The sequence below is a fragment of the Arabidopsis thaliana genome, chromosome 2 (assembly GCF_000001735.4).
Source record: "Arabidopsis thaliana chromosome 2, partial sequence".
In the NCBI taxonomy this organism is placed as follows: domain Eukaryota; kingdom Viridiplantae; phylum Streptophyta; class Magnoliopsida; order Brassicales; family Brassicaceae; genus Arabidopsis; species Arabidopsis thaliana.
In genome coordinates this window covers 11,776,306-11,803,485 of record NC_003071.7, presented here as the reverse complement: position 1 = coordinate 11,803,485, position 27,180 = coordinate 11,776,306, and the positions used below count along the sequence as shown (strand labels likewise).

Here is a 27,180-nt window from a genome sequence, read left to right as displayed (position 1 = left end):
ATTATCCTCTCCAACAATGTATACCTCTTGTTTGAGGGGAATAGTGATAGACCAACAGGTTTCCTCGATGTCGAGATAATCTTACATGGCCTATGTAAAGCAGGAGCGGATCCATGTTGATGATTATGTGGACAAGAGCACTATAACTTATACATATTTGATTTTATACAGAAGAAAGTATAATATAAAGTGGAACATTGGTTTAAAATACACGCAATATTACAATTTTAGTGTGATTCTAGGCTTTTTTCATCAGATCAAGATTTTATAATTCAACACAAAACTCATGATTCTATAATTTTCAATTTATGCTTTTAATCACGAGTATATTAATATTGGCACCAAATTTCTATATTTTCTCTTCTCATGTAGGTCTCGCATGTACGTACGCCAAGAAAGAACTCACGAGAATGGAGCTGCCTACTTCATTTTTTTTTCCTTACGTAAAACTTAACGTGCACCATTCTCTCAACATGCAAACATTGTATTTAATATCACTCCCACATGTTAAATACAAGCTTTAGTTAGTCATTTACGTACTCTTGCTCTCATTATGTAAGTATAGTTTATGGACTAAAAAACTTTCGAATAGAAATGGGTGGATTTACTGGATTTGGTGGCTTGATCAATCAGAACATTCAACAGCCTCGTAAGGTCAGTTTTTCATTTCCATCAATCAAAGGACCCGGGGAAGTCTATAAAAATGAGATCATGACTAGGCTAGTTTGTTGTTGTAGGCCGCGGCCAAGTCCAAGATACATGAGAATGTTAAATCTGGTTCAGTTTCAGAGAAAGATACTAATATTCAGGAACCTTGGTATTGGGATCCTGATGTGGACCCAAAGTTGAAGGCCGAGTACAAGAAAAACCATTCGCATGTTAGATCTATGCCATTGTATGCTATCGATCCTAGATATTATGACTTACTGAGGTGAATAGGCAAGCAAGACTTTGGTCTGGTCCAAATAACAAGCATCCATGGTATGATGCTCCTGCTACGGTGAAGGTAATAATAGTAGATCAGCAAAAAAAAATCTAGCTAATACTAGAGGAATTTTGCTAGAATTAAGAAATCAAATATATGCTTAAGTAATTAACACTTGGTTATATATATATCTTTTATGTTTGAAGGTGAAAACAAAAAAGGGTCTTTGCAATTTGAACATAGAATTCACATTGGGATGGCCTCCTCAATTAGTCTCTGAGATGCTTACTAATCCAAGAAACATAAATTTCTTCAGATTATTCGATAGGGACTTTCGCCAACGTTTGGTTTGTTTTTTTTCTTTATATAGTTGTATGATTTAAATTAAGCATAATTATGATCGATAATTGAAAGTGTAATCTTTTTAATTTCTACAAGGACAACAAATCAACAAAGGTTTTGAAGAAGGACGGACCGCGGCAGATCACGAGAGTGAAAAAAACTTTGAGATATAAGCTCCTTGGGCGCTCTATAGCTATCCCGATACATCTAATCATCGATGAAAACCATAAAAACCTAACGGTAAGAAGCTTCTCCAAACCTTTCACATGAACCAATTGTTAAATTTTGTGTTTTGGAGGAAGTGAATATTTTGGTTGATCTATTGCTTAGGCAAAATATAAGAAAGAGAAAATGATGTACATGAAAGTGTTTGAGGGTAGATGGAAAGTGGAGCCACTATACGCAGATCAGGAACGCTTATGCAAGTCTAGGTCGCGGATTAATGAAGAAGAGTACAAAAAATGTAGTGACGGAAAAGGAAGGATTGGATCAAAGGTGACAATGGAGCAGATCTTTCAGCCTTGTTCTCTTCTTAATGTGCCACCGATTTCTTGGTTCATCCGTGAGATCACCATCAAAACAATAAAGAATTTGCTCGAAGATCTTAGACAATTTGTTATCGACATGCACAAAAATTCAGACCCGGAATGAGCCGGTTATAATGTAGTGGACTGGTATTATTGCATGGATTGGTTATAATATATATGGTTATTACGTCACTACAGGGAATCCGACTATGTGGAAAATGAAAAAAGAATTGTGGACAAAACTTATTTACTTGAAGGAACAAAACAAAACAATAATCATGGCCAAACAGTTTGACATGATTTTATAACAGAAATAATAATTGATGCCCAAAGAATTGTTATCGTAGTCTTACGATCAGCTGTTGGTACATGTCAAAGTTTAACGAATATGAAAACGTTATAGTATATCATCGGATTCTTATGAGTAAACGCAAACAACTAGATATTTTGTGGCAAGCTAGATACATTCATTGTAGATTAGGAAGACAACGTCCATGTTTGAATATTAGGCATTACGATCCAACTATTTATTGGTCAATAAAAAAATAGAATATCAAATATACCCTCTTGTTTTATTCAAATACTTTATGCCTACACCAGACAAAATAAAGAAAGATAAGAGGAACCAAACCACATATAATTAGAAAATGCAACTAGTTAAAGTCAATGTGTATTATTCATCACACATGAAGAGACGTGCAACGCGTTCCGTTGACTGACTTAGCCCTCTTTTATTAACACCAATGTCAACCCTATTATCTCTATTAACTCTTGAGTTGTGTTTCTGATCACAAGAACAATCTCATTTCTAAGACAAAAACCAAAGAAAAAAATACAAAAAATGGGGAAGCCAACGACTCAAAACAATAGCTTTATTAACCATTTCAGCCACCCCCACCGCCTTCAACTAACCCCGGCGACGTCATCACCACCGTGCTCCGCCTGCAAACTCACCGGAGGTAACGGCCGGGTTTACTCATGTAGGCCATGCAACTTCTCTCTCCATGAGTCGTGTAGCAAGATGAAGCAGGTAATAACACATCCCTCTCACCCTTCGCATACGCTTAGCCTGCTCGTGGCTCCTGTCTACGATGGTGGATACTTCAACTGTGACGGTTGTGGCATCCACGGGACGGGTTTTAGTTACCAATGCTCTGTATGCGACTTCGACATCCACGCGCTTTGTGCTTACAAGCCGCTCTCAATCATCCACAAGTCTCATCCGCAACACAATCTTAAACTCGCGTTTCAATCTCCATATGGCGCTAATAAAGGTTTCTCTTGCGACATCTGTCGTAAGATTGGGAAGAACCAGTGGCTTTACCGGTGCATCCCCTGCGAATTCGATGCTCATGTCGGTTGTATCACTGGTCCTAATCCTCACCTCCTTCAACATAGTACTTCCGCACCTAATCCTCATACTCATCATGCCGGTCACCCTCAACATCAAAACTCGCTTCCTGTGCCTAATCAAGGCAGTAACAGGGTCAGGCCCATGCCTATGACAAGGCCCAATAGGACCATTAATCCTAATAGGCCTATAGCTCAAAACGCGGCTGTCAATGGACCAAGAAGACAGAACAACAACTTGGGTTATAATGCTCAGGTTGGGCCTAATGGACCAAATGAACTTACTGGTCAAGGATCAATGGATGGGAGTGGTTACAATGGTAGTGCAAGTGCAACGAATAAAGAGTTTGATGTTGATGTCGATGTTGATGTTGATGTTGATGTTGATGTCGATGTCGATGTCGAGGTTGAATATGAAGGTGATGTGTATGTTGAAGAGGCTAATGACGAGGGAGAAGACGTTGATGGTAACGACGAGGGAGAAGATGTTGATGGTAACGGGCTTGAAATTGTGGCTTGTGTCGATAATTTAAGTGTTGCTTATAGTGAGAGTGATTTTGGAAGCAGTAGTGATGCTCGTAGCCAATGTAATGATTTGTCTGATGCTGATCTATATCCACTGTCTCTGGATAACACACAAGGACCAAGACCGGTTCGTATGAACCAAGGCTCGGGTGGCGGAAGGAAGAAAAACACGAACCAGAATGGTCAGGCTTCTCGGTCTAAGAAAATAGTTGGTAATGGCCCACGTGGTGGGCTTCAAGGATCCAACAGTCCAATACAAAGCCCTAGAGGACCTCAAACTAGAAGGGTACAAAATGTTCGTAATAATCCAACAAGAGGTCGTGGTGGGGCTGTGAGTGTAAGAGTTAATAGACCTCGTGACCCATCTGCATTTATTGCACCTCAAGGATTTAATGGGCCGAGTGGTGGACCCTCCAATGCAATAGATAGTGGTGCCAACAATGATAACTACAACGAAGTCGAAGGCACTGATGTCTATGTTGGTGAAGATAATGTTGGTTACGAGGAGAGTTATGGTGGTGGTGATGGTGATTGTGACTTTGAAGTTGGAGGTGACTTCGGTGATGAGGGCTATGATCAGTCTTATGATGACAATTATGGTGAAAATGATTTCGAAAGCTATAGCGACATCACTGGAGGAAGTGAGTCTATGTATGAAGATGGTGAATCTTACGGGACTATGAATGATTCACAATATAGTGGTTTCAATGAAGAGCCCAATAACCAGTATGCACCCATGGTTGGGCCGGTTGGTGGACCAGGAATGAATAACCAGAACCAATACGGTCAAAATGGTAGGCCGAGGAATGTGGGCATGTATGGAAGAGGTGGTACAAACATGAACAGATATGGGAACGTGAACCAAGGTGCAAATAGGATGCAACCGAGAACTATGGGTGGTCGACCTCTCCAATATAGGCCCAATGGAAGACCTAACATGGCAAATGGAGGAGTACCCAATGGACCTCTAGGACTTGGCACTCCAATGTTGATGAATACAATGGTGCAAGGTTTATGCCAAAGCTTTGGGATGAACATGCTCATTGGTGGTGGCGGTGATGCTAATGGTGGAGCGGGTGATGGTGGTGGAGGAGGCTTTTTTGGTGGTGAAACAGAATTCTAAAAGAGATGAAAAATGGATATTACGAAATTTAAATGTTTTTATTTCATTACGTATTGTTTTTTTATGTAAGCTTGTTTTTCTTATTTATTTTCCTCTTCTTATTTCTTAAATGTAAGAGCAATTTCAGAGGCCACAATCTGGCTGACCTGACCATGCTCACATACCAAATAAGAAAAGTGCAACATATATACTTGTCATGGCTATATTTACAAAATAACTACATCACCTCATCATATCTATAACCATATTCTTATACCATCACAACATCTCATGCTTATCATATTCATCAAATCATCAATCAACCTATTCTCTGACCAAATACATACAAATTTCGGCTAAATATCCATGGAACTCGATGTATCATCATCTGTAGTTTGTCAAAAATGTATACACTAATAATGATTAAATTAAATAAAGCAAACAAACTAATAAAGCAAGTAAATGAAAGAAATGATATAAAAGATGAACTCAATAAAAAGCATTGAATCTAGGATTAAGTTAAGCGATTAATGAAAACAATTATCAATAAGAATGCAACGAAAAAGATTAACCTTCTAATTTGGCATATCAAGAGATTAACAAAGGCTGAAGAATAAAGTCATTCCCATGTTTTTTTTTTTCAATGTACATAACTTAGGATTTAAAATCAACAAACTCTAAATAAATCAAATCAAAGTCTCAATAACCTCTTGGTCAAACTGTTATACAATATTTATAAGAAAATATTAATAGTTTTTTTAAAAACTCAATTGATCTCAACTACAAATAATAACCTTTTTTTTTAGTGAATGTTTGATAGCTCTAGAAATACATAAGCTTAAATACTTTATTAAAAAGTACATATAACAAAAAATATTTTTAGTTTCAAAATAATTCATGATTTAACTTTGTTTATGGAGTTTTTATATTATTTTATCGATATATATATATATTGAATAAGTCTCGGTTCTTCTCCATCACCTTCAAAAAGTGAGACATAGACACGTATCAATCTCTAGTGCTTCTGATCTTTCAAGTCCGAATTTTGTTCATCTCCCATACATGAAGACCATTTTACAGTTAGTCTTAAATCCAAATTCGAAGATTCACCAAAAATATGGGTTCTCTTTTCTTAATTTCTTCGTCAAAAATCCCAAACTGGTAATACACATAAGGTGTTCGATAGAATCCCCAATGCCCAAAATTTGGGTCAAGGCGTCAAGCTTTGTCACGTGGCTCTCACGTGATTACGTTTTACATTGCTGTTATATTCGTTGAAGTTCCCGCCTTGACTCTGTTTCTTCTTCTCGCAATCACATTCCTCTCTGAAGCAGCGATCAAGAAAAAGCAAGAGTCTTGAGAATCGTTACTATGAAACGTACTACTTTTCTGGAAGATGCTGAGAGAGTAAAACTCTACAACGATGCAAGAGCTCTCTTCGCTAATGGAGATCACATCAAAGCCTTGGAGATAATCGAAGATATAATTTTAGTCCATAAGGAAGACGAGAAATCGTGGATTCTTCATAGCGAACAAGGTGAGATGTTCAATGATCTAGCGGGAAAAGCAGAGAACCCTTACGTTGATTTCACATACATGTTGGGTTCTGTAGGATGTTATTCGAAAGATGTGTTGTTATCACGACCTTGGGCACATGGACTCCACTATTTGGCTCAAGAGTCTGGGTCAGTCATGTATTACAAGAAATGTGTGAATGTAGCAAAACAGGGTTTATCTGTTACTTTCCCAGATGCCTCTGAATCTTTTGCTCAATTGCTTTTGGAAAACCTAAAGAATGATATGAAGGAAAACCTGGAGACTTTAATCAAAGATGCAGAGTCCAATATCGCTGATTCCAAGACTGTAGAACTAAAGGGTTTACTACAACAAGACTTTGAGCCAGAAGTTTTGGAGTCAAAGAAAAGACCAGAGCTGGTTAAGAATGAGTTTAAAGGATTGAGGTCGTTTTGGTTAGGTTTGGATGTTAACGTCAAAAGGGATTTCATGAAAGTAAGCATTGCAAAGCTTATAGGTTTTGTCAAGGGAGTACATCATAGACCGGGACGAGATGCTTTGAAGCAAATTCTCGATTCTGCCAAGGAAGACAGAAAATGGACATTTTGGATGTGCCGAACTAAATGTTCGAAGAAGTTCTCTAGTGCTGAAGAATGTAAGAATCATCTTGAAAAAGAACATGCTGCAGATTATAAACCTTTTTCGGAAATGGATATGGCCAAAAGGATAGGGAAAGACTGGACTCGTAAGATATCGCTTGGAAGTTGGGAACCAGTGGATATAGCAGCTGCAGTTGAAATGATCAAAAATCGGCTCCCAGAGGTGAAAGCGTTTTCATATAAGAATGGATGGTCCAAAGAATGGCCTTTAGCTGAGGATGAAGAGCGCAGTAAGTTACTCAAGGAAATCAAGTTTTTCCTTGTGATGTTCTGTGACCTTAAAATCCTCCCTTGTAGCATTCGAGACTGGATGAAGCGTTATTCGGTTACGCATCTTAAAAATCTTAACGTTTCCGAACAAAGTCTTGTCGATTCTCACCTAGTGGATACACCTCAGAGTATTTGTTTTCTGGAATGTCATAAACTCAGTTATATCCTAAACCTACTGAAACGCATCAAGTGTGAAAGGGATGATGGTACAAATCTAGTTCGCAGAGCAGTCGACAGTATCTTGGATTCTACTCGATCTAAGGAAAAGATTGACTTTGACCCGCAGTTCTCATTTCTGCTTCTGGACAGAAGATTGCTGAAAAGCAATAATGGTCCCTTTGTTGATGAAGGGGAGATCAATGTTTTCGATCCCAATGTTCACTACGCCAAGGCACATGCTCAAGGAGATGATATCGTATCATGGTTAACTGACTACAATTCAGTAGAGAAGACTTTTCCTAGACCTATCAGGGAGCATAATCTTGATATCTGGGTGGCTGTTCTGAGAGCTGTTCAGTTCACATGTAGGACTTTCGGAACCAAATATGCAAAGAAAGTGCAGCTCTTTGATTATTTGGCAGCCATTGTTGCCGCCGAGAAATTGTGTAAGAGCGAATATGAAAGGAGAAGAAAGCTTAAAGAAGATCAGTGGAACAGCTATGCATCTCTCCTATGCGATAAATGTGAAGAATGTTTCTCCAGAAAAAATTTCCTCAAGAGAAAATTATTTTTGTCTGTAGTGAGAGATATTCTCGAAGAAGCTTCGGATTTGACATTTGATCTCCCCGATATTGAAGGTTGCATGAATCTTATAAGGGAGCATAAAAGTCTCAACGATGATATAGTGCTGAAGTCCTTAATATGTCTGAACTCAGTGGTCATCTTCAAGGTTCATTCATGATATTAAATTTTCATTTGCAACATAATGACATAAAATTGCCATCTTAAAGTATCTACATGACTTACAGATTTTGCTAATCGATTCAAAGATTTTGCTGGTTGATAATTCAAGGATTAGTTTGCTGAACAACCTCACCAGGCTTTCTTTATTTGACAACCGCACTTACATCCTTCAACTACTGAAACCTTTCTTGCTGGTTTGTTTGAAGATTCGGTTATATACACAGAGATTTCCCTTTCAGTTTTATTTGGCCTTTGAATTGTTTCTTATATGTTATTATGTATTTTCTCATCTAGAATGAAATTGTGAATATGGAATCCAAAGCCAAGTCAGATGCAGCAGTAGCAGATCTTTTACTCGAGGAGGAGAAGAAGAATCCAAAGCCAAGTCCGATACAGTCAAAGAAGAAGAAAAATACAAGCAAAAAGGTCTTGGAAGTTGAAACTCTTAAAGTTTTTCTAATTTTTGGTTAATCCGTTGTAAGAATGAATGGTCTTTATGGCGCAACAGAGAAATTCAACGAGCATGTCTAGTCCTCTCTCTAAGCCTGGTGAACAGTAAGTACCTCAAGAGTCTTTTTCGCATGTTGATAATTGAGTTCAGGTTTTCTCTGAGCCAACCGTGTTCTTACATGTCTAGTAAACTCTCCGTCAGCCTTGAACCGGAAACTACGTCTCCAACAGTGGAGGAAGATTCTATGGAACTAGGTGATACTGTCAATCAAGAGGAAGGTACTAGAGTTGACCCTGGTTCTAGAAGATCTTCTAAACTGATAAACAGTTTGAGTTATATGTATAATTCTTTTTTCTTTCATTCGCCATCTTCAAGTTATGAAAAACATGCTTGGAGAAGATTCACAGTCGGAACATTTAGAATCAGCACTTAGTGAAGCTTCAGCCAGATACAATTCAGCTCTTGACATGACGCTGAAGGTAACAACAACAAGATTCAATACCTAAACTCTCGTCTTCTGATTTATTTCATTGCCTATCTCTTTACTTCCAAACCCTCCTTGAGAAGTTCACAAAAAATGGTGTATTGCAGGCCCTCTTGAACATTAAGATACTCAAAGAAGATTTGATGCACAATATGCAACCGTTACAACACCACCTGGAAGACCAAGTTCCTTCCGTGCTACAAAATTTCTTTACTGCTTTTGTGTCAGAGGAGATAAAAACTGAGGGAGTCTACAGTTACCTCTTGAGCGACTTACTTGCTCTCCTAGAAGAAGTTCTTTCCATGGTTTGTGTGGAGAAGATACTCTACTAAGCATGGTATTATTATTATTTTTGTCAGTACGCTTTATTTTGAAGGATTCTATTTTCTACTCTTTTCAGTCGAGTGGTGCTGCTGAGGTTCTTGTAGCCATCCTTGAGTTTTGGCATTGCTGGAAGAATGCTGAAAGAGAAAGCCTGGTAACTCGTCTTTTTACGTTGGAGGAAAAGGAAAGAATGAGTTGTAGAAAATGCAGAAAGAAACCAAACTATCCAGAGCAAAGTTCTTATGGCATTGTTATGGCTGCAGATTCTATCAGAGACTTGAAGGTATGTTTCATTTATTTCCCTCCGTATGCTTCCTACAGAAGCTAATACTTCCCCTTATAAGATTGTTTTGTGCTTGTATATATGCAGTGTGCTCTTGGGAATATAGAGTTTGTGGATATCCTTAAGGTGATCCGGATGGATTATACAATGCTATGTGACATTAAAAACGGAGGCTGTGGAATAGCAAACTTTATTCATCACATTATAAGTAAATGCCCACCTATCTTCACAATTGGTAAGTTTTGACCACCATGATTGTGATCTTATGTACTCATTTCATATATTATGCTTATATAGCAAATTTGGTGTTTTGTGGGTTGCATGATTAGTGTTAGAGTGGGAAAAGAGTGAAACTGAAAAAGAAATATCTGAAACAACAAAAGCTTTTGAGTGGGAGATAGATATCAGCAGACTGTACGCAGGCTTAGAACCAAAAACTAACTACCGGCTTGCGTCAATGGTAAGACATCTAAAACAGTGTCGCAATATGTTTATGCTACTGTTCTTCTGTAATTTTTGTTACGGTCTCAGAATATGAGATGTGATGCAGGTTGGTTGTGATGAAAAACAGGAGCACATTTGCATAGCTTATGAAAAGAACCGTTGGGTCAATCTCAGACGTGATGCTTTAGCAGGAGAGGTAAGTCGAAACAGTTCTCCTTTGTATTTCTTGAGTTGAATAGTGAATTTAGATAGGCCATATAATGATTGATATATGTGTGGTGATGCCATAGGATGTTGGTAACTGGAAGAGTGTGGTTAGATTCTGTGGAGAAAGAAAGGTTCGGCCAGAGATTCTGTTTTACGAAGTTGTCCGATCAATGGCCTGACAAGTGTTTCAGAATGAAAACCCATCATCGATGTATACAATAGCGACATGTTTCAGTTCAAAAGAAGTTTTTTTTTAATTATATGATTTGTCTGGATGTACAAAACTCATCTGTTGATTTTGGCTCTTATATGACCAAACGTTATAAGATAGTTTTGATTAACATTTGGCTCATCTCTATCATTTACTAAACTCTGTCCAGTTGATTTATGTCGGTTATGAATGCTACTGGTTCGTGGCTTGCTACTGATCACAAGCTCACAACAACACATTTAAATACGTGCGTAGGAGACCAAGTATGAGTCATGAGTCACAAGTAAGAAATCTAATGATAATGATATTGATAAAAACTGAGTCTCTACAATAGAAATAACAGCCCAAAAACAGAGCACCAACACTCCAAAACAAAACAAGGATGTAAATCAAACATAACTAAACATTATTATCTTCGCTTCTCTTCTTCAATTCGTGAAAGGAGCCACGCTGGTCCTCCTCTAGGTAAATAAGAATGAACCCGCCGATCTCTTGTAGCGCTTGAAGCTATCTCAAGACTCATTTTTCCACACGTAACTTCAGAAAGGAGAGAATAGGCACGTGTCAATCTTCTCTCTTGCTACTTGATTCGTCGAGTCTCTTCTTCTCTTGTATCGCCTCTTACTGCAAAAAAATTCCAAACTCGAAATTTTAATCATCCCCAAACATGAAGACCATTCTACATTTAGGTCTTACCCAAAATTCGATTATTCACACAAATGTTGAATTCTCTGTTGTTGATTTATTCTTGAAAAATCCCAAACGGGCAATGCACAGAAGGTGTTCGATAAAATTCCCCAATGATCAAAATTGTTTTTTTCCAAGCGTTGTCACGTGGCTCTCACGTGATAAGCCGTTAAATCCGTTGATATTCCCGCTTTTACTCATGCTTCTTCTTGTAAAACACATATCTCTCTAAAGCAGAAAGCACAAGAACCTTGAGAGTCGTTTCTATGGAGTCTACTACTTTCCTGAAAGATGCTGTGAGCGTAAAACTCCACGCAAAGGCAAAAGAACTCTTCGCTAATGGAGATCACATCAAGGCCTTGGAGATAATCGAAGATATGATTTGTGTCAATAAGGAAGACAAGAACATATGGTTTCTTTATTCGGAACAAGGTTACATGTTTACGAAACTATCGGAAAAAGCAGAGAACCTTGACGTTGATTTCACATTCAAGTTAGGTGCTGTTGGATGTTCTTCGGAACATGAGAAGTTATTAAGTTTGTGTGCACATGGATTCCACACTTTGGCTCACCATATTGGGTCAGTGATGTATTACAAAAAGTGTTTGAAGAAAGCAAAACAGTGCTTATCTGTTTCTAACCAGAGTGAAGACTCGGATTCTTCTGTTGCTCAAATGAGTTTACATAAGAACAAAACGAATAAAGATCTGGAGACTTTAATCAAAAATGCAGAGACCGCGATTGCTCTTTCCAAGATTGGAAAACTGAAAGGTTTACTAGAAGAAGACGATGAGCCAGAAGTTTTGGAGTCAAAGAGTAGTTCAGAGCCGGTTAAGAACGAGATTAAAGGCTTGAGGTCGTTTTGGTTAGGTTTGAATGTTAAGGTCAAAAGGGATTTTATGAAAGTAAGCATTGCAAAGCTTACAAGTTTTGTCCAGAGAGTATATGACAGACCGAGACAAAATGCTTTGGAGCAAATTCTTGTTTCTGCCAGGGAAGACAGAAAATGGACATTCTGGATGTGCCAAAACTGTTCAGAGAAGTTCTCTAGTGCGGAAGAATGTAAGAAACATCTTGAACAAGAACATGCTGCAGGTTTTAAACCTTCTAAGGAAATGGATATGAAGAGGATAGGGAAAGACTGGGCTCGTAAGATATCTGTTGGAGGTTGGGAACCAGTGGATACAGGAGCTGCCGTTGAAATGATCAAAAATCGGCTCGCAGATGTGAAAGCGTTTTCATATAAGAATGGATGGTCCAAAGAATGGCCTTTAGCTTCTGATGACGAGCGCGGTAAGTTACTCAAGGAAATCAAAAATCTCCTTGTGATGTTTCGTGACCTCAAAATTCTCCCTTGTAGTGTTCGAGACTGTGTGATGCAATATCCTTTACGGTATTTTGGAGAACTTGAAGTTTCCAAACAGAGTCTTGTCGATTCTCACCTAGTGGAAACACCTCAGAGTATATGTTTTCTGGATTGTCATGAACTCAATAAAATCCTAAACTTTCTAAAACGCATCAAGTCTGAAAGGGATGATGGTATTGATGTCGTTTCCAGAGCAGTGGACAGTATCTTGAGTTCTACTCGAGTTAAAGAAAAGGTTGACTTTGACCCTCAGTTTTCATTGCTGCTTCTGGATAGAAGACTGCTTAAAAGCAATAATGCTCCAATCAATGATGAAGGAACAATCAATGTTTTTGATCCCAATGTCTACCCCAAGGCACCAGCTCAGGGAGATGATATCATATCCTGGTTAACTGACTACAATTCAGTAGAGAAGACTTTTCCCATACCTATCAGGGTACATAATCTTGATATCTGGGTGGCTGTTCTGAGAGCTGTTCAGTTCACATGTAGAACCCTGGAAACCAAATATGCAAAGAAAGTGCAGGTATTCAATTATTCTGTAGCTCTTACTGCCGTTGAAGACTTGTGTATAAGCGAAGATGAAAGGAGAAGGAATCTTCAGGAAGATCAGTGGAACAGCTATGCATCTCTTCTATCTGACAGATGCGAAGAGGGAGTCCTAAGAAATTCCCTCACTACCAAATTATTTGTGTGTGCAGTACGAGATGTTCTCGAAGGCGCATCGGATCTGACATTTGAGTTCCCCGATTTTGAAGAATGCATGAATCTTATACGTGGGCGTAAAAGTCTCAGCGATGATATAGTGTTAAAGTCAATAGCCTTTCTGAAAATACTGGCACATACCAAGGTTCGTTCATGATTTTATAATTTCATTACAACATAATGACATAAATTTCCCATCTTAAAGTATCTACATGACTTACAGGTTATGCTAATCGATTCAAAGATTTTGCTGATTGATAAATCAAGGATTAGTTTGCTGAATGACCTCACCAGGCTTTCTGTTTTTGACAACCGCACTTATCTCCTTGAACTGCTGAAAAATTTCTTGCTGGTTGGTATAAAACTAAAGTTAAATACAGAGTGGTTTCATTTTCCTTTTGCATTGTTTCTTATATTTTACTATGTATCTTCTCATCTAGAATGAAATTATTATTATGGCATCCAAAGCCAAGTTAGATGCAGCAGCAGCAGCAGAAGCAGATCTTTTACTCGAGGAGGAGAAGAAGTCACAGTCAAAGAAGAGGAAAAATACAAGCAAAAAGGTCTTTGAAGTTCTACATTTCTCGATTTCTTTTTTGAATTTGTGGTTAACCGGTTGTAAAAACGAATGGTCTTCATGGCACAACAGAAAACTTCAACGAGCATCTCTAGTCCTCTTTCTAAGACTGTTGAACAGTAAGTACCTCAAGAATCTTTTGCGCATGTTGTTAAATTGCTTTCGGGTTTTCTCTGAGCCAAATGGGTTCTTACTTGTCTAGTAAATCATCTGACATCCTTGAACCGGAAAGCACGTCTCCATCACTAGGGAAGGTGGAAGAAGATTCTATGGAACCAGATGCCACTCTTTCAAGTGAAAGGGGTCGATTGGAAATCTCACCCAACACAGTCAACCAAGAGGAAGGTACTAAAGTTGATTTTGGTTATATACATAATTCTTATTTCTTTCATTCTCCATCTTCAAGTTACGCAAAACATTCCTGTAGAAGATTCACAGTCGGAACATTTAGAGTCAGCTCTTAGAGACGCTGCAACCAGATACAATTCAGCTCTTGACATGACGCTGAAGGTAAAACAGTTTACCAACTAAAACACTATACAATACCTAAACTCTCGTCTTCTGAATCAAATGATTATCTTTGAGAAGTTCACAAAAACATGTGGTATTACAGGCCCTTTTGAACATTCAAATTCTCAAAGAAGATTTGATGCAACCATTTCAAGACCACCCGGAAGAACACGTTCCTCCTGCACTACGAAATTTCTTTACTGCTATTGTGTCAGATGGGATCAATGTTGAGGGAGTCTACAGCTGCCTCTTGCGTGACTTACTTGCTTCCCTAGAAGAAGTTATTTCCATGGTTCGTGTGGAGAAAATAAGCTTCTAAGCATGGTATTAATATAATTTCTGTGTGTAAGCTTAATTGTCATTTTAAAGTATTTCTCTTTTTATACCCTTTTCAGTCGAGTGATGCTGCTGAGGTTCTTGTAACCATCCTTGAGTCTTGGCATTGCTGGAAGAATGCTGAAAGGGAAAGCTTGGTAACTCGCCTTTTTACGTTGGAGGAAAATGAAAGAATGAGTTGTAGAAAATGCAGAAAGAAACCAAATTATCCAGAGCAAAGTTCATATGGCATTGTTATGGCTGCAGATTCTATCAGAGACTTGAAGGTACGTTTTATTTATTTCCCTCTTTATGCTTCCTAGAGAAACTAATACTTCCCCTGATATGGTTGTGTTGTGTGCTTATATCTATGCAGTGTGCTCTTGGGAATATAGAGTTTGTGGATATCCTTAAGGTGATCCGGATGGATTATACAATGCTATGCGATGTTAAAACCGGAGGCTGTGGAATAACAAACCTTGTTCATCACATCTTAAGTAAATGTCCACCTGTCTTCATAATCGGTAAATTAAGACCACCATGTTTGTGATGTTTTGTATTCATTTCATTTATTATGCTTATGATAAAGCCAATGCTGGTGTTTTGTGGGTTTGCAACATTAGTGTTAGAATGGGAGAAGAGTGAAACTGAAAAAGAAATATCAGAAACAACAAAGGCTTTATACTGGGAGATAGATATCAGCAGGATGTACGAAGGATTGAAACCAAACACTAAGTACCGGCTTGTGTCAATGGTAAATCATCTAAAACAGTGTCACAAATGTGTTTGTTATTGTTCTTGTGTGTTTTTTGTTACAGTCTTAGAGTTTGGGATGTGATGCAGGTTGGTTGTGGTGTAGAAGAAGAAGAACACATTTGCATAGCTTATGAAAATAATCGGTGGTTCAATCTCAGACATGATGCTTTAACAAGAGAGGTAAGACGAACCAGCTGATTCTGTCTCTCCTTGATTTGAGTTATGAATTTAGATAGGCCAAAATTGGATTGATGCATTTCTGGTAATGCCATAGGATGTTGGTAACTGGAAAAGTGTGGTTGGATTCTGTGAAGAGAGAAAGGTTCGGCCAGAGATTCTGTTTTATGAAGCTACCGGCTCGATCGATAGCCTAAACTAAAAAGTGACAGAATTGTGTCAATATGGAGAAAACGCAGCATTGATGATGTATAAAACAGCTACATGTTCCAACTCAAAAGAAGTTGTGCTCTCTGTACTATAATATGATTTGTCTTGGAAACTACATTGTTCATGTACATACAAAATAAGCAATGAGAGAGCCGTGCGCATAAATTGTTCAGCTACTGAAAGACACATCTTTGAAATAACCGCTTATAACCAGCTCGGTTCGTTCTCTGGTTCATACACCAGATACTGTGAATTCATTGAGTATACAGAAAGCGTCTGTTTCACTAAGAGTTTTCCTCAGTCTCTGTTTTGTGGTTCAACAAATTTGAATCAAATCATAATTCCAAAAATAAAATTCGATAAAATTACGACAAATCGAATAAAGAACGGGAAAAATGTCATTAAAATCCCCAACTTATTGAAAAAGTTGATTTAAATCCTCAACTTCCAACGAAACGAAATAAAAATCAAACTTTTGTTGATTTTCTAAATAAATACCAAACTTTGGTTGACTTTCCAAATAAATACCAAACTTTTGTTCGACTAGCCATATTAAGTATGACATTAACAGACCCTGTTATTAGAGTCCATTTTTTGTTAACAGACTCGTTAATTGAAAACGACAATATTCCCTATAACAATAAAACAACGTCGTTATGTCATAAATGCTCAATTAAATCCCAATTTCAAATCATATGAAGATTTAGGGTTAGAATTTTGCTTGATTTGGAGATTTAAGATTGGATTTGGGGATTTAATTCGGTCGTTATAACAAAACGAGGTCGCTTTCTTGTTATAGGAAACAATAACGTTTTAAATTAACAGATCTGTTAACAAAAAATTAACTCCGTGAACGCAATATGTTAATCTACTTAATATTATGCCTAATATGGCCATATATACGAAAGTTTAGTATTTATTTGGAAAGTCAACAAAAGTTTGATATTTATTTCGTTTAGTTGGAAGTTGATAATTTAAATAAACTTTTTCAATAAGTTGGAGATTTTAATGACAGAGGCAAATGAACAATTTGAAAACACCAATTTTTTATTAGAAGGAGAGAGTATATATACAGAGGCAAATGAAAAATTTGAAAACACCAACAAAGTTTTTATCTTGAAAAGCAAATGCGATTCACAACGACAATATGGCGACCTCCATCTTTGGAAAATTTCAAACCCAAGTTTCGTATATACGCAAATGGCGTTGCCCAAGTTCGAATCTATTGCTTTGGTACTGTATCATCCTCTCGTTTATATAATGCACACAACCTGTTCGACAAAAGTCCTGGCCGAGATAGGGAAAGTTATATAAGCTTGCTTTTTGGGTTTTCTCGTGATGGACGAACTCAGGAAGCAAAGAGACTCTTCTTGAATATTCATCGTTTGGGGATGGAGATGGACTGTTCTATCTTTTCCTCTGTTTTAAAGGTTTCTGCTACTTTATGTGATGAGCTTTTTGGTAGACAGTTGCATTGCCAGTGTATAAAGTTTGGGTTTTTAGATGATGTAAGTGTGGGAACATCGCTGGTTGATACGTATATGAAAGGTAGTAACTTTAAGGACGGAAGGAAAGTTTTTGATGAAATGAAAGAGAGGAATGTTGTTACTTGGACTACATTGATAAGCGGGTATGCTCGGAATTCGATGAATGATGAAGTTTTGACATTGTTTATGAGAATGCAGAACGAAGGGACTCAGCCGAACTCATTTACTTTTGCAGCTGCTCTTGGAGTTTTGGCTGAAGAAGGAGTGGGTGGGAGGGGACTTCAGGTACATACAGTTGTTGTAAAGAACGGTTTAGATAAAACGATTCCGGTTTCTAATTCTCTGATTAATCTGTATCTCAAGTGTGGGAATGTTAGGAAAGCTAGAATTTTGTTTGATAAAACAGAAGTAAAGAGTGTGGTTACTTGGAATAGTATGATTTCGGGATATGCAGCGAACGGGCTTGATTTAGAAGCGTTGGGAATGTTTTACTCTATGAGGCTTAATTATGTGCGGTTATCTGAATCGAGCTTTGCTTCCGTTATCAAGCTCTGCGCTAACCTCAAAGAACTGAGGTTTACAGAACAGCTCCATTGCAGTGTTGTAAAATACGGGTTTTTGTTTGATCAGAATATAAGGACGGCTCTAATGGTAGCGTATAGTAAATGTACGGCGATGCTTGATGCTCTTAGGCTGTTCAAAGAGATAGGATGCGTAGGAAATGTTGTGTCGTGGACAGCGATGATTAGTGGTTTCTTGCAGAATGATGGGAAAGAGGAAGCAGTAGATTTATTTTCTGAAATGAAGAGGAAAGGTGTTAGACCAAACGAATTCACTTATTCTGTCATTCTCACAGCTCTTCCTGTGATTTCTCCATCAGAGGTCCACGCACAGGTTGTAAAGACTAACTACGAGAGATCTTCAACTGTTGGAACTGCTCTTTTAGATGCTTATGTGAAGTTAGGCAAAGTAGAAGAGGCTGCAAAAGTTTTTAGCGGTATTGATGATAAAGACATTGTGGCTTGGTCAGCGATGCTTGCAGGATATGCTCAGACCGGAGAGACAGAGGCAGCTATAAAGATGTTTGGTGAGCTAACAAAAGGAGGGATAAAACCGAACGAGTTCACATTCTCTAGCATCCTTAACGTGTGTGCGGCTACTAATGCGTCTATGGGACAGGGAAAGCAATTCCACGGGTTCGCTATAAAATCAAGACTCGATAGTTCTCTGTGTGTTAGTAGTGCTCTTCTAACCATGTATGCAAAGAAAGGCAACATCGAGAGTGCGGAAGAAGTCTTTAAAAGGCAGAGAGAGAAAGATCTAGTATCATGGAATTCGATGATCTCTGGGTATGCACAACACGGGCAAGCTATGAAGGCTCTCGATGTTTTCAAGGAGATGAAGAAGAGAAAGGTGAAAATGGATGGTGTAACATTCATCGGAGTATTTGCTGCTTGTACACATGCGGGGTTAGTAGAAGAAGGCGAAAAATATTTCGATATAATGGTGAGAGACTGCAAGATAGCACCTACAAAGGAGCATAATAGTTGTATGGTGGATCTATACAGCCGAGCTGGGCAACTTGAAAAGGCTATGAAGGTCATAGAAAACATGCCAAATCCGGCTGGTTCCACCATTTGGAGAACAATTCTAGCTGCATGCCGTGTGCACAAGAAAACAGAGCTAGGGAGATTAGCTGCAGAGAAGATCATTGCGATGAAGCCAGAAGATTCAGCGGCATATGTATTATTGTCTAACATGTATGCAGAGTCAGGAGATTGGCAAGAGAGAGCCAAAGTAAGGAAGCTGATGAATGAGAGGAACGTGAAGAAAGAACCTGGTTATAGTTGGATTGAGGTCAAGAACAAGACTTACTCGTTCTTGGCGGGTGATCGGTCTCATCCTCTCAAAGATCAAATCTATATGAAGCTAGAAGATTTAAGTACACGGCTGAAGGATTTAGGGTATGAGCCAGATACAAGTTATGTGCTTCAAGATATTGATGATGAGCATAAAGAAGCAGTTCTTGCTCAGCATAGTGAGAGATTAGCTATTGCTTTCGGGTTGATAGCTACACCAAAGGGAAGCCCTCTTTTGATCATTAAGAACCTTAGGGTTTGTGGAGATTGTCATTTAGTGATCAAATTAATTGCAAAGATTGAAGAAAGAGAGATCGTAGTTAGAGATTCAAATCGGTTTCATCACTTTAGCAGTGATGGAGTTTGCTCATGTGGAGACTTTTGGTGACATAATAAATAGAAAACATTGTTCAGAACATTTTTTTTTTACACAATTCGAGAAATAAAGCAAATTCAATGTTTTGGGAAGAAATCAAACATGGGTTTGAGATTTTGTTTTGCTTCTCAGTACATACATAAGGAGATGGTGAAGAGACTAATAATAATATGATTGTGAAAGATGCTTGATGGGAATGTCAAATCTATCAACCTTCTTCTCCAAACTCCTGTGTGAATCTCTCGTGGACATCAAGGTCAGACTTGCTCACTGTTGGCCTTTGTCTTGCAAGTACCTTCTCGAAATCTGTTCTGGTGATTGGTGGTGGAATAATCTGTTGCAATTTATTCACATGAAATACACAATTCAGTCTTTAGAAATCGTCATATGTAAGGATTGAAAGGATTTAGAAATCAGAGAAGCTTGAAATACAAAACCTAAATGATATATTCAAAGTTTAGATGCGTACCTTTTCGGCAAGCCCTTTTGTTGCTAGATCTTGCATTGTAGTCTGGATGGCACCAGGGTGCCTAGGCCCACATGGCATCCATGTACCATCAGGAGACTTGAAAAAGAACATTGCATCTTGTGTTTTACGAACAGGTTCAAACAGAACATCTTTTACCTGCAAGAGCCAAAAAGATTCTCAAGACAAAGGCTTATCTATCTATAGCAACATAGGGGGAAATTAAGGACAATAAGAAATAACTCAGGCCAAGTTACGTACACAAACAGACACATCTGAACCAGAAAACCCTTCTGTCTTTTGGCCTAAATATTCAAAATCAGGTTCAGTTAAATTATGAGGTGTATCTCCCAAGTGGACCTGCATTTACAAAACAGATCTCATTAGTAAACTGGTTCTGTCTCCCTTGAATGATTTTTACTTGAGAAACTTGAAGCAAATGAATAATACTTTGAACATGTGCTGCCGAGCCTTGGCCTCTGGGAGAGGAATATAGATACGCTTGTCAAAACGTCGCCGGATAGCCTGAAATTAACATGGAGTTAACAAAACAATATTTAACTGGCAAAGAAAATAGAGAACCAAGCCGTCTTATGACTTTCACCTGATCAAGAGCATAGGGTGTATTGGTTGCTGCAAGTACAAGTACTTTCTCATCATTGTGTCCAACACCCTAAAAGAAAAAGAGATAAGTCAGAGACGGAAATTTCAGCTACAACTAAAAGACATGGAGTTTAGTTCGGATAAGCTATGCACCTGCATCTGCACTAGAAGCTCTGTTTTGATACGTCTTGAAGCTTCACTCTCGTTTCCTTCTCCACGTGTACCACACAAAGAATCTATCTCATCAACAAAAATAATCGAGGGAGCACTTTCACGGGCCATCTCGAAAAGGTTTGATACTAGCTTCTCACTTTCACCCATCCACTTCGAGACAAGGTCTGATGAAGACACGCTGAAGGTTGGGAAGTAAAAAGGAAACAACTTTTCTTAAGCTATAACATGTTTCCAAGTATAAACACTGTAAAAACAAACTGACATAGAAAAACAACCAACATAAAGTACATAGCCATACCTAATTAAAAACCCAAGTACCTCGTGCAAACAACATTGAAATTAGAAATTCTGGCACCCTTAAACCAAAGGATCAGCATTCTTGCCTAATTAAATCGATCCGCCTTGGTTCTCTAATATGCTATTTAGATTCTACCAGGCCTTTAAAATCGGGTTGCAGCTGCTTATGTATAACATGTACAGATAGCAGAGACTCATACATCTATTCTAGCATAGAGCAGAATTTGCATATAAACTATAAAGGAACATCAAACCTTTCCTTAATATTTCTATCCGAACTTGTAGTACACCGTTAGAATTCAAACACAAACAAAACCAAAGACCACCCTCCTTAAACTAATCCCAAACTACTTCAATACGCTTATCATCCATAGCAACTATTCAAATCCATAAGTATTTGACTATGGTCTCAAGCTATAATGAAAGAGTTAAGACACTACACCATCCTCTTCCTATATACTTTCAGAAATTCAAACACTTTTAAACATACGTTACCTAAAAAAGGTAGAGTCAGCTTCAGTGGCAACAGCCTTAGCCAAATACGATTTTCCTGTTCCAGGAGGCCCATACAACAGAAAAGCTCTCCAAGGCCGTCTCTTTCCTAAGAAGTAACAAAACAACAGATAAAGCTCACAACTTTACAAAGAGAACGGTTTCAAAACTTCAATGAATAGCTCCAGATTACACAAATTTACCAGTGAAGAACTGTGGAAACTTGACAGGCAAAATCACAGCTTCCTGCAGAGCTTGTTTAGCACTTTCAAGCCCAGCAACATCTGACCACTTGATATTAGGTTTCTCTCTAACAATCGCAGAGTTTAACCCAGCTCGAAGCTTTGATTGTTCAGGATCTTCTCCATCTTTACCACCACCTTCTCCATCTTTAGGCTTAGTTTTGGGCCTCGTTGCGACGGCTGCATCACCGTTAGATCCTGGACCCGATCCACCTTCATCGAGAACAGCACGGATCTCCTCAGCACGACGGAGATACTCGGTGAATTTCTGGGTAATAGCTTCTCTGATCTTAGGGTTCTTCTCATACTTGAGATGAGTTTTGAAGTACTCAAGCGCGTTCATGTATAGAGGGAAAGCTTTATTGTAATTCCCAGCATTGTCTTCATGAACCGCTTGCTTCACGTACTCGATCGCTTGTTCCTTGAAATTGCTGTACATAATTTAGGGTTTTACAAGAGAAATTGAAATTCTCTCGATTTGAAATTGTGATTCCGAATTGATTGAATCGGTGATGATCAAGGGTTAAAGGAGCCTTGAAATTGTGATAGGAAGATTCCGAATTGGAGACGAAGATCGGAGGAAGGAGATGGAGAAGAGAGAAGAAGGAATGGATTATGCAAAGCGATGAAGAAAAAAGCTAGATTTGACGACGAAGACGAAAAGGTCTTGAAAACAGCGGAGCGTAGGTTGGTAGAAGAATGAAACGGTGAGGCGTTTTTGGAAGTTGTGAAGAATTGGCTCAATGTTTTGATGAATGATAACGAAAACGCTTGCCGTTTTTTAATATATGCTTATTTTTTCCAATAATTTTGTATTAAATGGTTTGAAAAAGAAAACAAATTGTATTAAAAAGCAGAAGAAAAACAAAAAAATCCACGTAGAGAGATACATCAAAATCCCACCATTCAAATATATTAAGTACAAGGTCCTTCTAATAGGAGGCAAATTTGAAAAAAAATTCAAATAGTGACAATATAAAGCATGACCATGATAAGTTTTCTTGTTATCAACCTTAAGAAAACAAACTAGAAATATTATTTCAAAAACAAACCTTAACATCAACACAAATTAGTAAATCTACTTTGAATGCAATTGTAGCAAAAAATAGTGACCAAAATTAAACTTGCAACAAAGAACATTTAAGTTGCAGAAAGGACATTCCTTTTATTCATTCAAAACATTTGGAGTCACTTGTGCACATTGCAAACGCAAAGACCGGAGTTTCAGCAGCGAATCGTAATTGTCAACCAAAGCGAACAGGTTCTATTGATACCCAACTAGCAAGATTATTGATTATGTCTCAATGATAAAACGAACGAATGAATTTTTCACTAGTTGACAATGCATTAAAGAAAAAAGGAAATTTTCAAGTTCAAAGAATATGTTCATTAGTGTGGAAGCGATTAGGCAATACAAAAATGGTAATATATTATTGTCTTAAACACAAGATAATCAATAGTTATTGGCAAGAAACACATATCTTCAAGTAAGAAATACATTATCCATCATAAACTTATAATAAGAGGAGATCATTGCAAGATCTATTGAGATTTTCAAAGTACTATTTGTTACCTATGCGTCTAGTCATCTCCAACGAAACACCAAAACACTATTTTAGGTGATAATTAACCAAGTTTTTCTAAACCATAGTAAAAAAAAAAAAAAAAAAAACCCCACATGATAAATACCATCCGAACCACTAAAAACCGGTATTTGACCCAAAAAAAACACTAAACCGAGAGCAATAGGGCCTACGTGGCATAGTTTAGGGCACTCTTCAGTCTAAAGACACACTAAACACAAAGTCAACGCTTTTCTCTTCTTCCTCGACTGCTCTGCTCTGCTCTATTCTCTGGATTGAGAATTTGGACTGAGAACGACGACAAATGGGGAAACGAGAGAAAAAACCTAATCGACGTCGCCACAAAGGTGAATATTCGAATGATGCTGAAGATTTCTACGATCAACACCCGCCGGCTGTTGCCTCCGTCGACGAAGAAGATGAAGAAAACTCTGACGAAGAAGAAGAAGAAAATGATGGAAACGAATCATCGGATTTGCCTTCAAAGTTTCTCCTTTACCAACAATCCGTTCAGGTAACTGCAATTCTGTGCTTGGCCTTCTAAGTTTCATTGAGTGGTTCTTACTGGTTTTATGAAATCAGTTAAAAGTACTTAAATTTTCTTAGGGAGAGAGTTCTCTGTATCTCTTGTATAAAGAAGCACTAAGATTTAACAAATTGTATTGTTTGTGTTTCACTGTTCTTGTTCTATCATCAAGCACTAAGCTTTAACATTTGTTGTTCTTGTCTTTTCATTGCTTTTTGTTTGTTGCAGTCACCAAAAGGAGACATAAGTTACTTGCAGAAGTTCTTTTTAATGTATGTTGGTGGAAGACAACCTTTCCATTTCCAAGAAGATTTCTGCGGCACTGCTCTTTTAAGGTTGTTGTGTGTTTCACTAAATGGTACAAAATAATGTAGCTTTTGGTTTTCTTGCTTGAATAAGTTTTTACATTGATTGTTGGAATAGTGCGGAGTGGCTGAAGACTGACACTAGACGGACTGCTATAGGGCTTGATTTTGATCTTGAGGCGTTAGAATGGTGTATGGATAACAACATTAGTAAACTTGGTTCTGACGTGTATTCAAGAATGTCGCTTTTCCATGGGAATGTTTTAACTCCTCTTGAGGCTAAGCAAGTGAAATCTAAATCCCATGAGCTGATACAAAATATCAGCTTGGATGATGGTGATGATAATGAAGATTTGGCTGATCCGAGTGTTGTCGAATCTTTAGAGAAAGATGGACCTGATTCGTTGCCAAAGAGGGATATTGTGTGTGCTTTTAATTTTAGTTGTTGTTGTCTCCACAAACGCTCGGAGTTGGTTTCTTACTTCAAGAATGCACGTGACGCTTTGTCTAAGAAAGGTGGTATCTTCGTGATGGATTTATATGGAGGTGCTTCTGCTGAGGGACAGTTGAAGCTTCAACGGAAATTCCCTAATTTCACGGTAATAGTTCATTCTTGTACTTCATTCGGTAAAAAAGGGTGTCAGAGCCATAAATATCGAACTTACTAGAGATAACCGTACTAACGATTGTCCATATTCATTTGGCAGTATACATGGGAGCAGGCTGAGTTTGATATTTTAAGCCGCAAGACAAGGATCAGTCTGCACTATCACCTTCAGAAGCAGAACAGAAAGATTCGCCATGCTTTTTCATATAGCTGGAGACTGTAAGTGTCCTGTAGTCTACTTCCACATCCATTCTTTCTTCAAAGTGGGACAGTCATTACCCACAATCTCCCACAAGCCTTAAGAAAATATTACAGTTACAAAAAAACGAAGCATATTTGGTACTTAGGGGTTTGCTTAGCATTTTAGATAACTTGATAAGTGTAGGCTTTTGGTAATTTTGGTTGGCTGGGTGAGGTAGAGATTCTGTAGTGCAGCCACTATGGATCAAAACTTACACAAACATGTGCTCGAATGTTACTGATATCTAAATTCATATGTTAGTGACTTATCCTTGTGTTGGCTGGTAAGTAGCAGTGAAATGATATTGAATGTTATATTCGGGCAAGACAATATTCCTGCTTTCCTTATTGTCTGTAGATTTATTGTACTTGCACTCTTGAATCATTAAGTTCCTGAGAAGTAACTCCTGGATCTGCTGTTCATATATGTGTAGGTGGTCATTGCCGGAGATAAAGGATTGTATGGAGGAAGCTGGGTTTAGCTCAGTCCATTTCTGGCTCAGAGAAATGCCGGACGCTTCTGAAATGCGTAGAACAGATGGGTTTGGTGCTGGACGTGATATCAAGTACGAACAAGTCAAGAGCTTTCAACAGTGTGATTCTTGGAATGCTTACATTGTTGCGGTCAGCCTCTAGTTATGCTTTCTATCTTTTGATCAAAAGACACTAGCCCTTTAACTCAGATCCTTTGTCGATTTTACATCTAGTATTTATTTCTGACACGCACTGGTTTAGTTTCATGATTTCAATATTATTTTTTTGTCGTCTCATGATTTCAATTATCAAGCACAAAATTGTTAAAATGAATAGTGTAGGTGCTTCTGGAATCTTCAACGCTAGCCCAAAAGCCAAATAACACCATTTTCCACAAATTGTCCAATTTCCATCTTACGGCCAACAAAAAAAAGAGTAAAATAACAATTTAATTTTGTATCGATTGCGTCGTCGTTAGTTTTCCCATTTCCTCATAATTCTTCATCTCTTTCCTTTCTCATCTCTCGATTCCTTTCTTTCTTTCCATATTCCATTGATTTCTCTCTTCTTATAAAAATACAGATTCTCTCTTCTTAGAACCATCACCGATTCGAACAGATCTAATAAATCGTTTTTTTCACCAGGTAATGACTTGTTGTTTTCGCCGATCCATTAGTTTTTTCTTTCTGTTCTATAGTTTTGATGAGATTTAAGCAACAGATCTATTGATTTTTGATTCCATCGATCGGTTAATTTTGTAGATTTTTTTCGCCGGAGTTTGTTTTGATCCATTCTGTTATGGCGGAAGAACACAGACTTCAAGAACCACGATTATGTGCTAACAATTGTGGCTTCTTCGGAAGCACAGCTACACAAAATCTCTGTTCCAAATGTTTTCGAGATCTTCAACATCAAGAACAAAACTCTTCCACCGCCAAACATGCTCTTACCCAATCCTTAGCCGCCGTTGGCGCTGCTGCGTCTTCCTCCGTGTCGCCACCGCCTCCGCCTCCAGCTGATTCGAAAGAAATCGTTGAAGCGAAATCAGAGAAACGAGCGGCGGCTGAACCGGAGGAGGCGGATGGTCCGCCGCAAGATCCGAAGCGGTGTTTGACTTGTCGGCGGCGCGTGGGAATCACGGGGTTTCGGTGTAGGTGTGGTTTCGTTTTCTGCGGGACGCATAGGTACGCGGAGCAACATGAATGTTCGTTTGATTTCAAGCGGATGGGGAAGGATAAGATCGCTAAAGCGAATCCGATTGTGAAAGCTGATAAGCTTGAGAAGATTTGACTTTGTTGTTTGTTGTTTGTTGTTGTTGCTTTGGTTTTGTGCGTTTGAATGAAACACACATGAAGAAGAAAGAGCAAGAAACAAACATGTCAATGTAAATTTAAGCTTTATTTGATGATTTCTTCAGTTTGGTTATTAAATTTGCTTATTATTGATTTGATTGTTCCGTTTGATGATCTTGTAGAAGGCTTAAGTCGTATTATCAATGTGTAGAATTTGGATTTGGTTGATTGGTTCGTCATTACATTAGCCATTAGCCAATATGTAGAACAGAGAAAAGCATGACAACAACATAGGGTAGTCTTATTACAATGCATTGGAGAAAAGCACAAAC

At 38.1% G+C, this 27,180-nt stretch overlaps 8 protein-coding genes across 9 annotated transcripts; 7 read left to right on the top strand and 1 right to left on the bottom strand.

Annotated features, from left to right (window-relative positions):
* Positions 1–594: 594 nt before the first annotated feature.
* AT2G27670 (hypothetical protein (Domain of unknown function DUF220)) lies at positions 595–1,918 on the top strand (the record flags this gene model as incomplete). The annotated part of the gene is made up of 6 exons (NM_128326.2): positions 595–654; positions 738–878; positions 932–1,006; positions 1,132–1,272; positions 1,364–1,507; positions 1,598–1,918. 6 exons carry the CDS (start codon positions 595–597, stop codon positions 1,916–1,918), a joined length of 882 nt encoding a protein of 293 aa, NP_180335.2.
* Positions 1,919–2,557: 639 nt separating this feature from the next.
* AT2G27660 (Cysteine/Histidine-rich C1 domain family protein) lies at positions 2,558–5,069 on the top strand. The gene has a single exon (NM_128325.3). It carries the CDS (start codon positions 2,636–2,638, stop codon positions 4,790–4,792), a length of 2,157 nt encoding a protein of 718 aa, NP_180334.1. The 5' UTR covers positions 2,558–2,635; the 3' UTR covers positions 4,793–5,069.
* A 704-nt stretch (positions 5,070–5,773) lies between these two features.
* AT2G27650 (Ubiquitin carboxyl-terminal hydrolase-related protein) lies at positions 5,774–10,661 on the top strand. The gene is made up of 12 exons (NM_128324.3): positions 5,774–8,104; positions 8,184–8,312; positions 8,413–8,544; positions 8,627–8,673; positions 8,771–8,847; positions 8,945–9,048; positions 9,161–9,358; positions 9,454–9,660; positions 9,748–9,895; positions 9,990–10,120; positions 10,211–10,300; positions 10,395–10,661. The coding sequence occupies exons 1-12, from the start codon at positions 6,143–6,145 to the stop codon at positions 10,488–10,490; spliced, it is 3,321 nt and encodes a 1,106-aa protein (NP_180333.2). The 5' UTR covers positions 5,774–6,142; the 3' UTR covers positions 10,491–10,661.
* A 178-nt stretch (positions 10,662–10,839) lies between these two features.
* On the top strand, positions 10,840–16,088 carry AT2G27630 (Ubiquitin carboxyl-terminal hydrolase-related protein). Its single transcript, NM_128322.4, has 12 exons — positions 10,840–13,425; positions 13,504–13,632; positions 13,721–13,843; positions 13,930–13,976; positions 14,060–14,202; positions 14,264–14,367; positions 14,471–14,659; positions 14,763–14,969; positions 15,059–15,206; positions 15,306–15,436; positions 15,526–15,618; positions 15,713–16,088. The coding sequence occupies exons 1-12, from the start codon at positions 11,476–11,478 to the stop codon at positions 15,815–15,817; spliced, it is 3,369 nt and encodes a 1,122-aa protein (NP_180331.2). The 5' UTR covers positions 10,840–11,475; the 3' UTR covers positions 15,818–16,088.
* An 864-nt stretch (positions 16,089–16,952) lies between these two features.
* Positions 16,953–19,559, top strand: AT2G27610 (Tetratricopeptide repeat (TPR)-like superfamily protein; the record flags this gene model as incomplete). Its single annotated transcript, NM_128320.1, has 1 exon — positions 16,953–19,559. One exon carries the CDS (start codon positions 16,953–16,955, stop codon positions 19,557–19,559), a length of 2,607 nt encoding a protein of 868 aa, NP_180329.1.
* SKD1 (AAA-type ATPase family protein) lies at positions 19,494–22,590 on the bottom strand. The gene is made up of 8 exons (NM_128319.4): positions 21,783–22,590; positions 21,583–21,688; positions 20,770–20,968; positions 20,618–20,686; positions 20,464–20,538; positions 20,275–20,373; positions 20,017–20,172; positions 19,494–19,881 (listed from the first exon to the last, which is right to left on the bottom strand). Exons 1-8 carry the CDS (start codon positions 22,258–22,260, stop codon positions 19,756–19,758), a joined length of 1,308 nt encoding a protein of 435 aa, NP_180328.1. The 5' UTR covers positions 22,261–22,590; the 3' UTR covers positions 19,494–19,755.
* A 983-nt stretch (positions 22,591–23,573) lies between these two features.
* AT2G27590 (S-adenosyl-L-methionine-dependent methyltransferases superfamily protein) lies at positions 23,574–25,932 on the top strand. Its single transcript, NM_128318.4, has 5 exons — positions 23,574–23,918; positions 24,159–24,265; positions 24,354–24,834; positions 24,943–25,061; positions 25,517–25,932. Exons 1-5 carry the CDS (start codon positions 23,709–23,711, stop codon positions 25,716–25,718), a joined length of 1,119 nt encoding a protein of 372 aa, NP_565655.1. The 5' UTR covers positions 23,574–23,708; the 3' UTR covers positions 25,719–25,932.
* On the top strand, positions 25,933–27,076 carry AT2G27580 (A20/AN1-like zinc finger family protein). Of its 2 annotated transcripts, NM_001202691.1 has the most exons (3): positions 25,957–25,991; positions 26,139–26,200; positions 26,318–27,075. In NM_001202691.1, the coding sequence occupies exon 3, from the start codon at positions 26,355–26,357 to the stop codon at positions 26,844–26,846; it is 492 nt and encodes a 163-aa protein (NP_001189620.1). In that variant the 5' UTR covers positions 25,957–25,991; positions 26,139–26,200; positions 26,318–26,354; the 3' UTR covers positions 26,847–27,075. The 2 variants fall into 2 exon arrangements, with proteins under 2 accessions (NP_180326.1, NP_001189620.1); NM_128317.5 differs by having other exon boundaries at positions 25,933–26,200; positions 26,318–27,076.
* Positions 27,077–27,180: the final 104 nt, after the last annotated feature.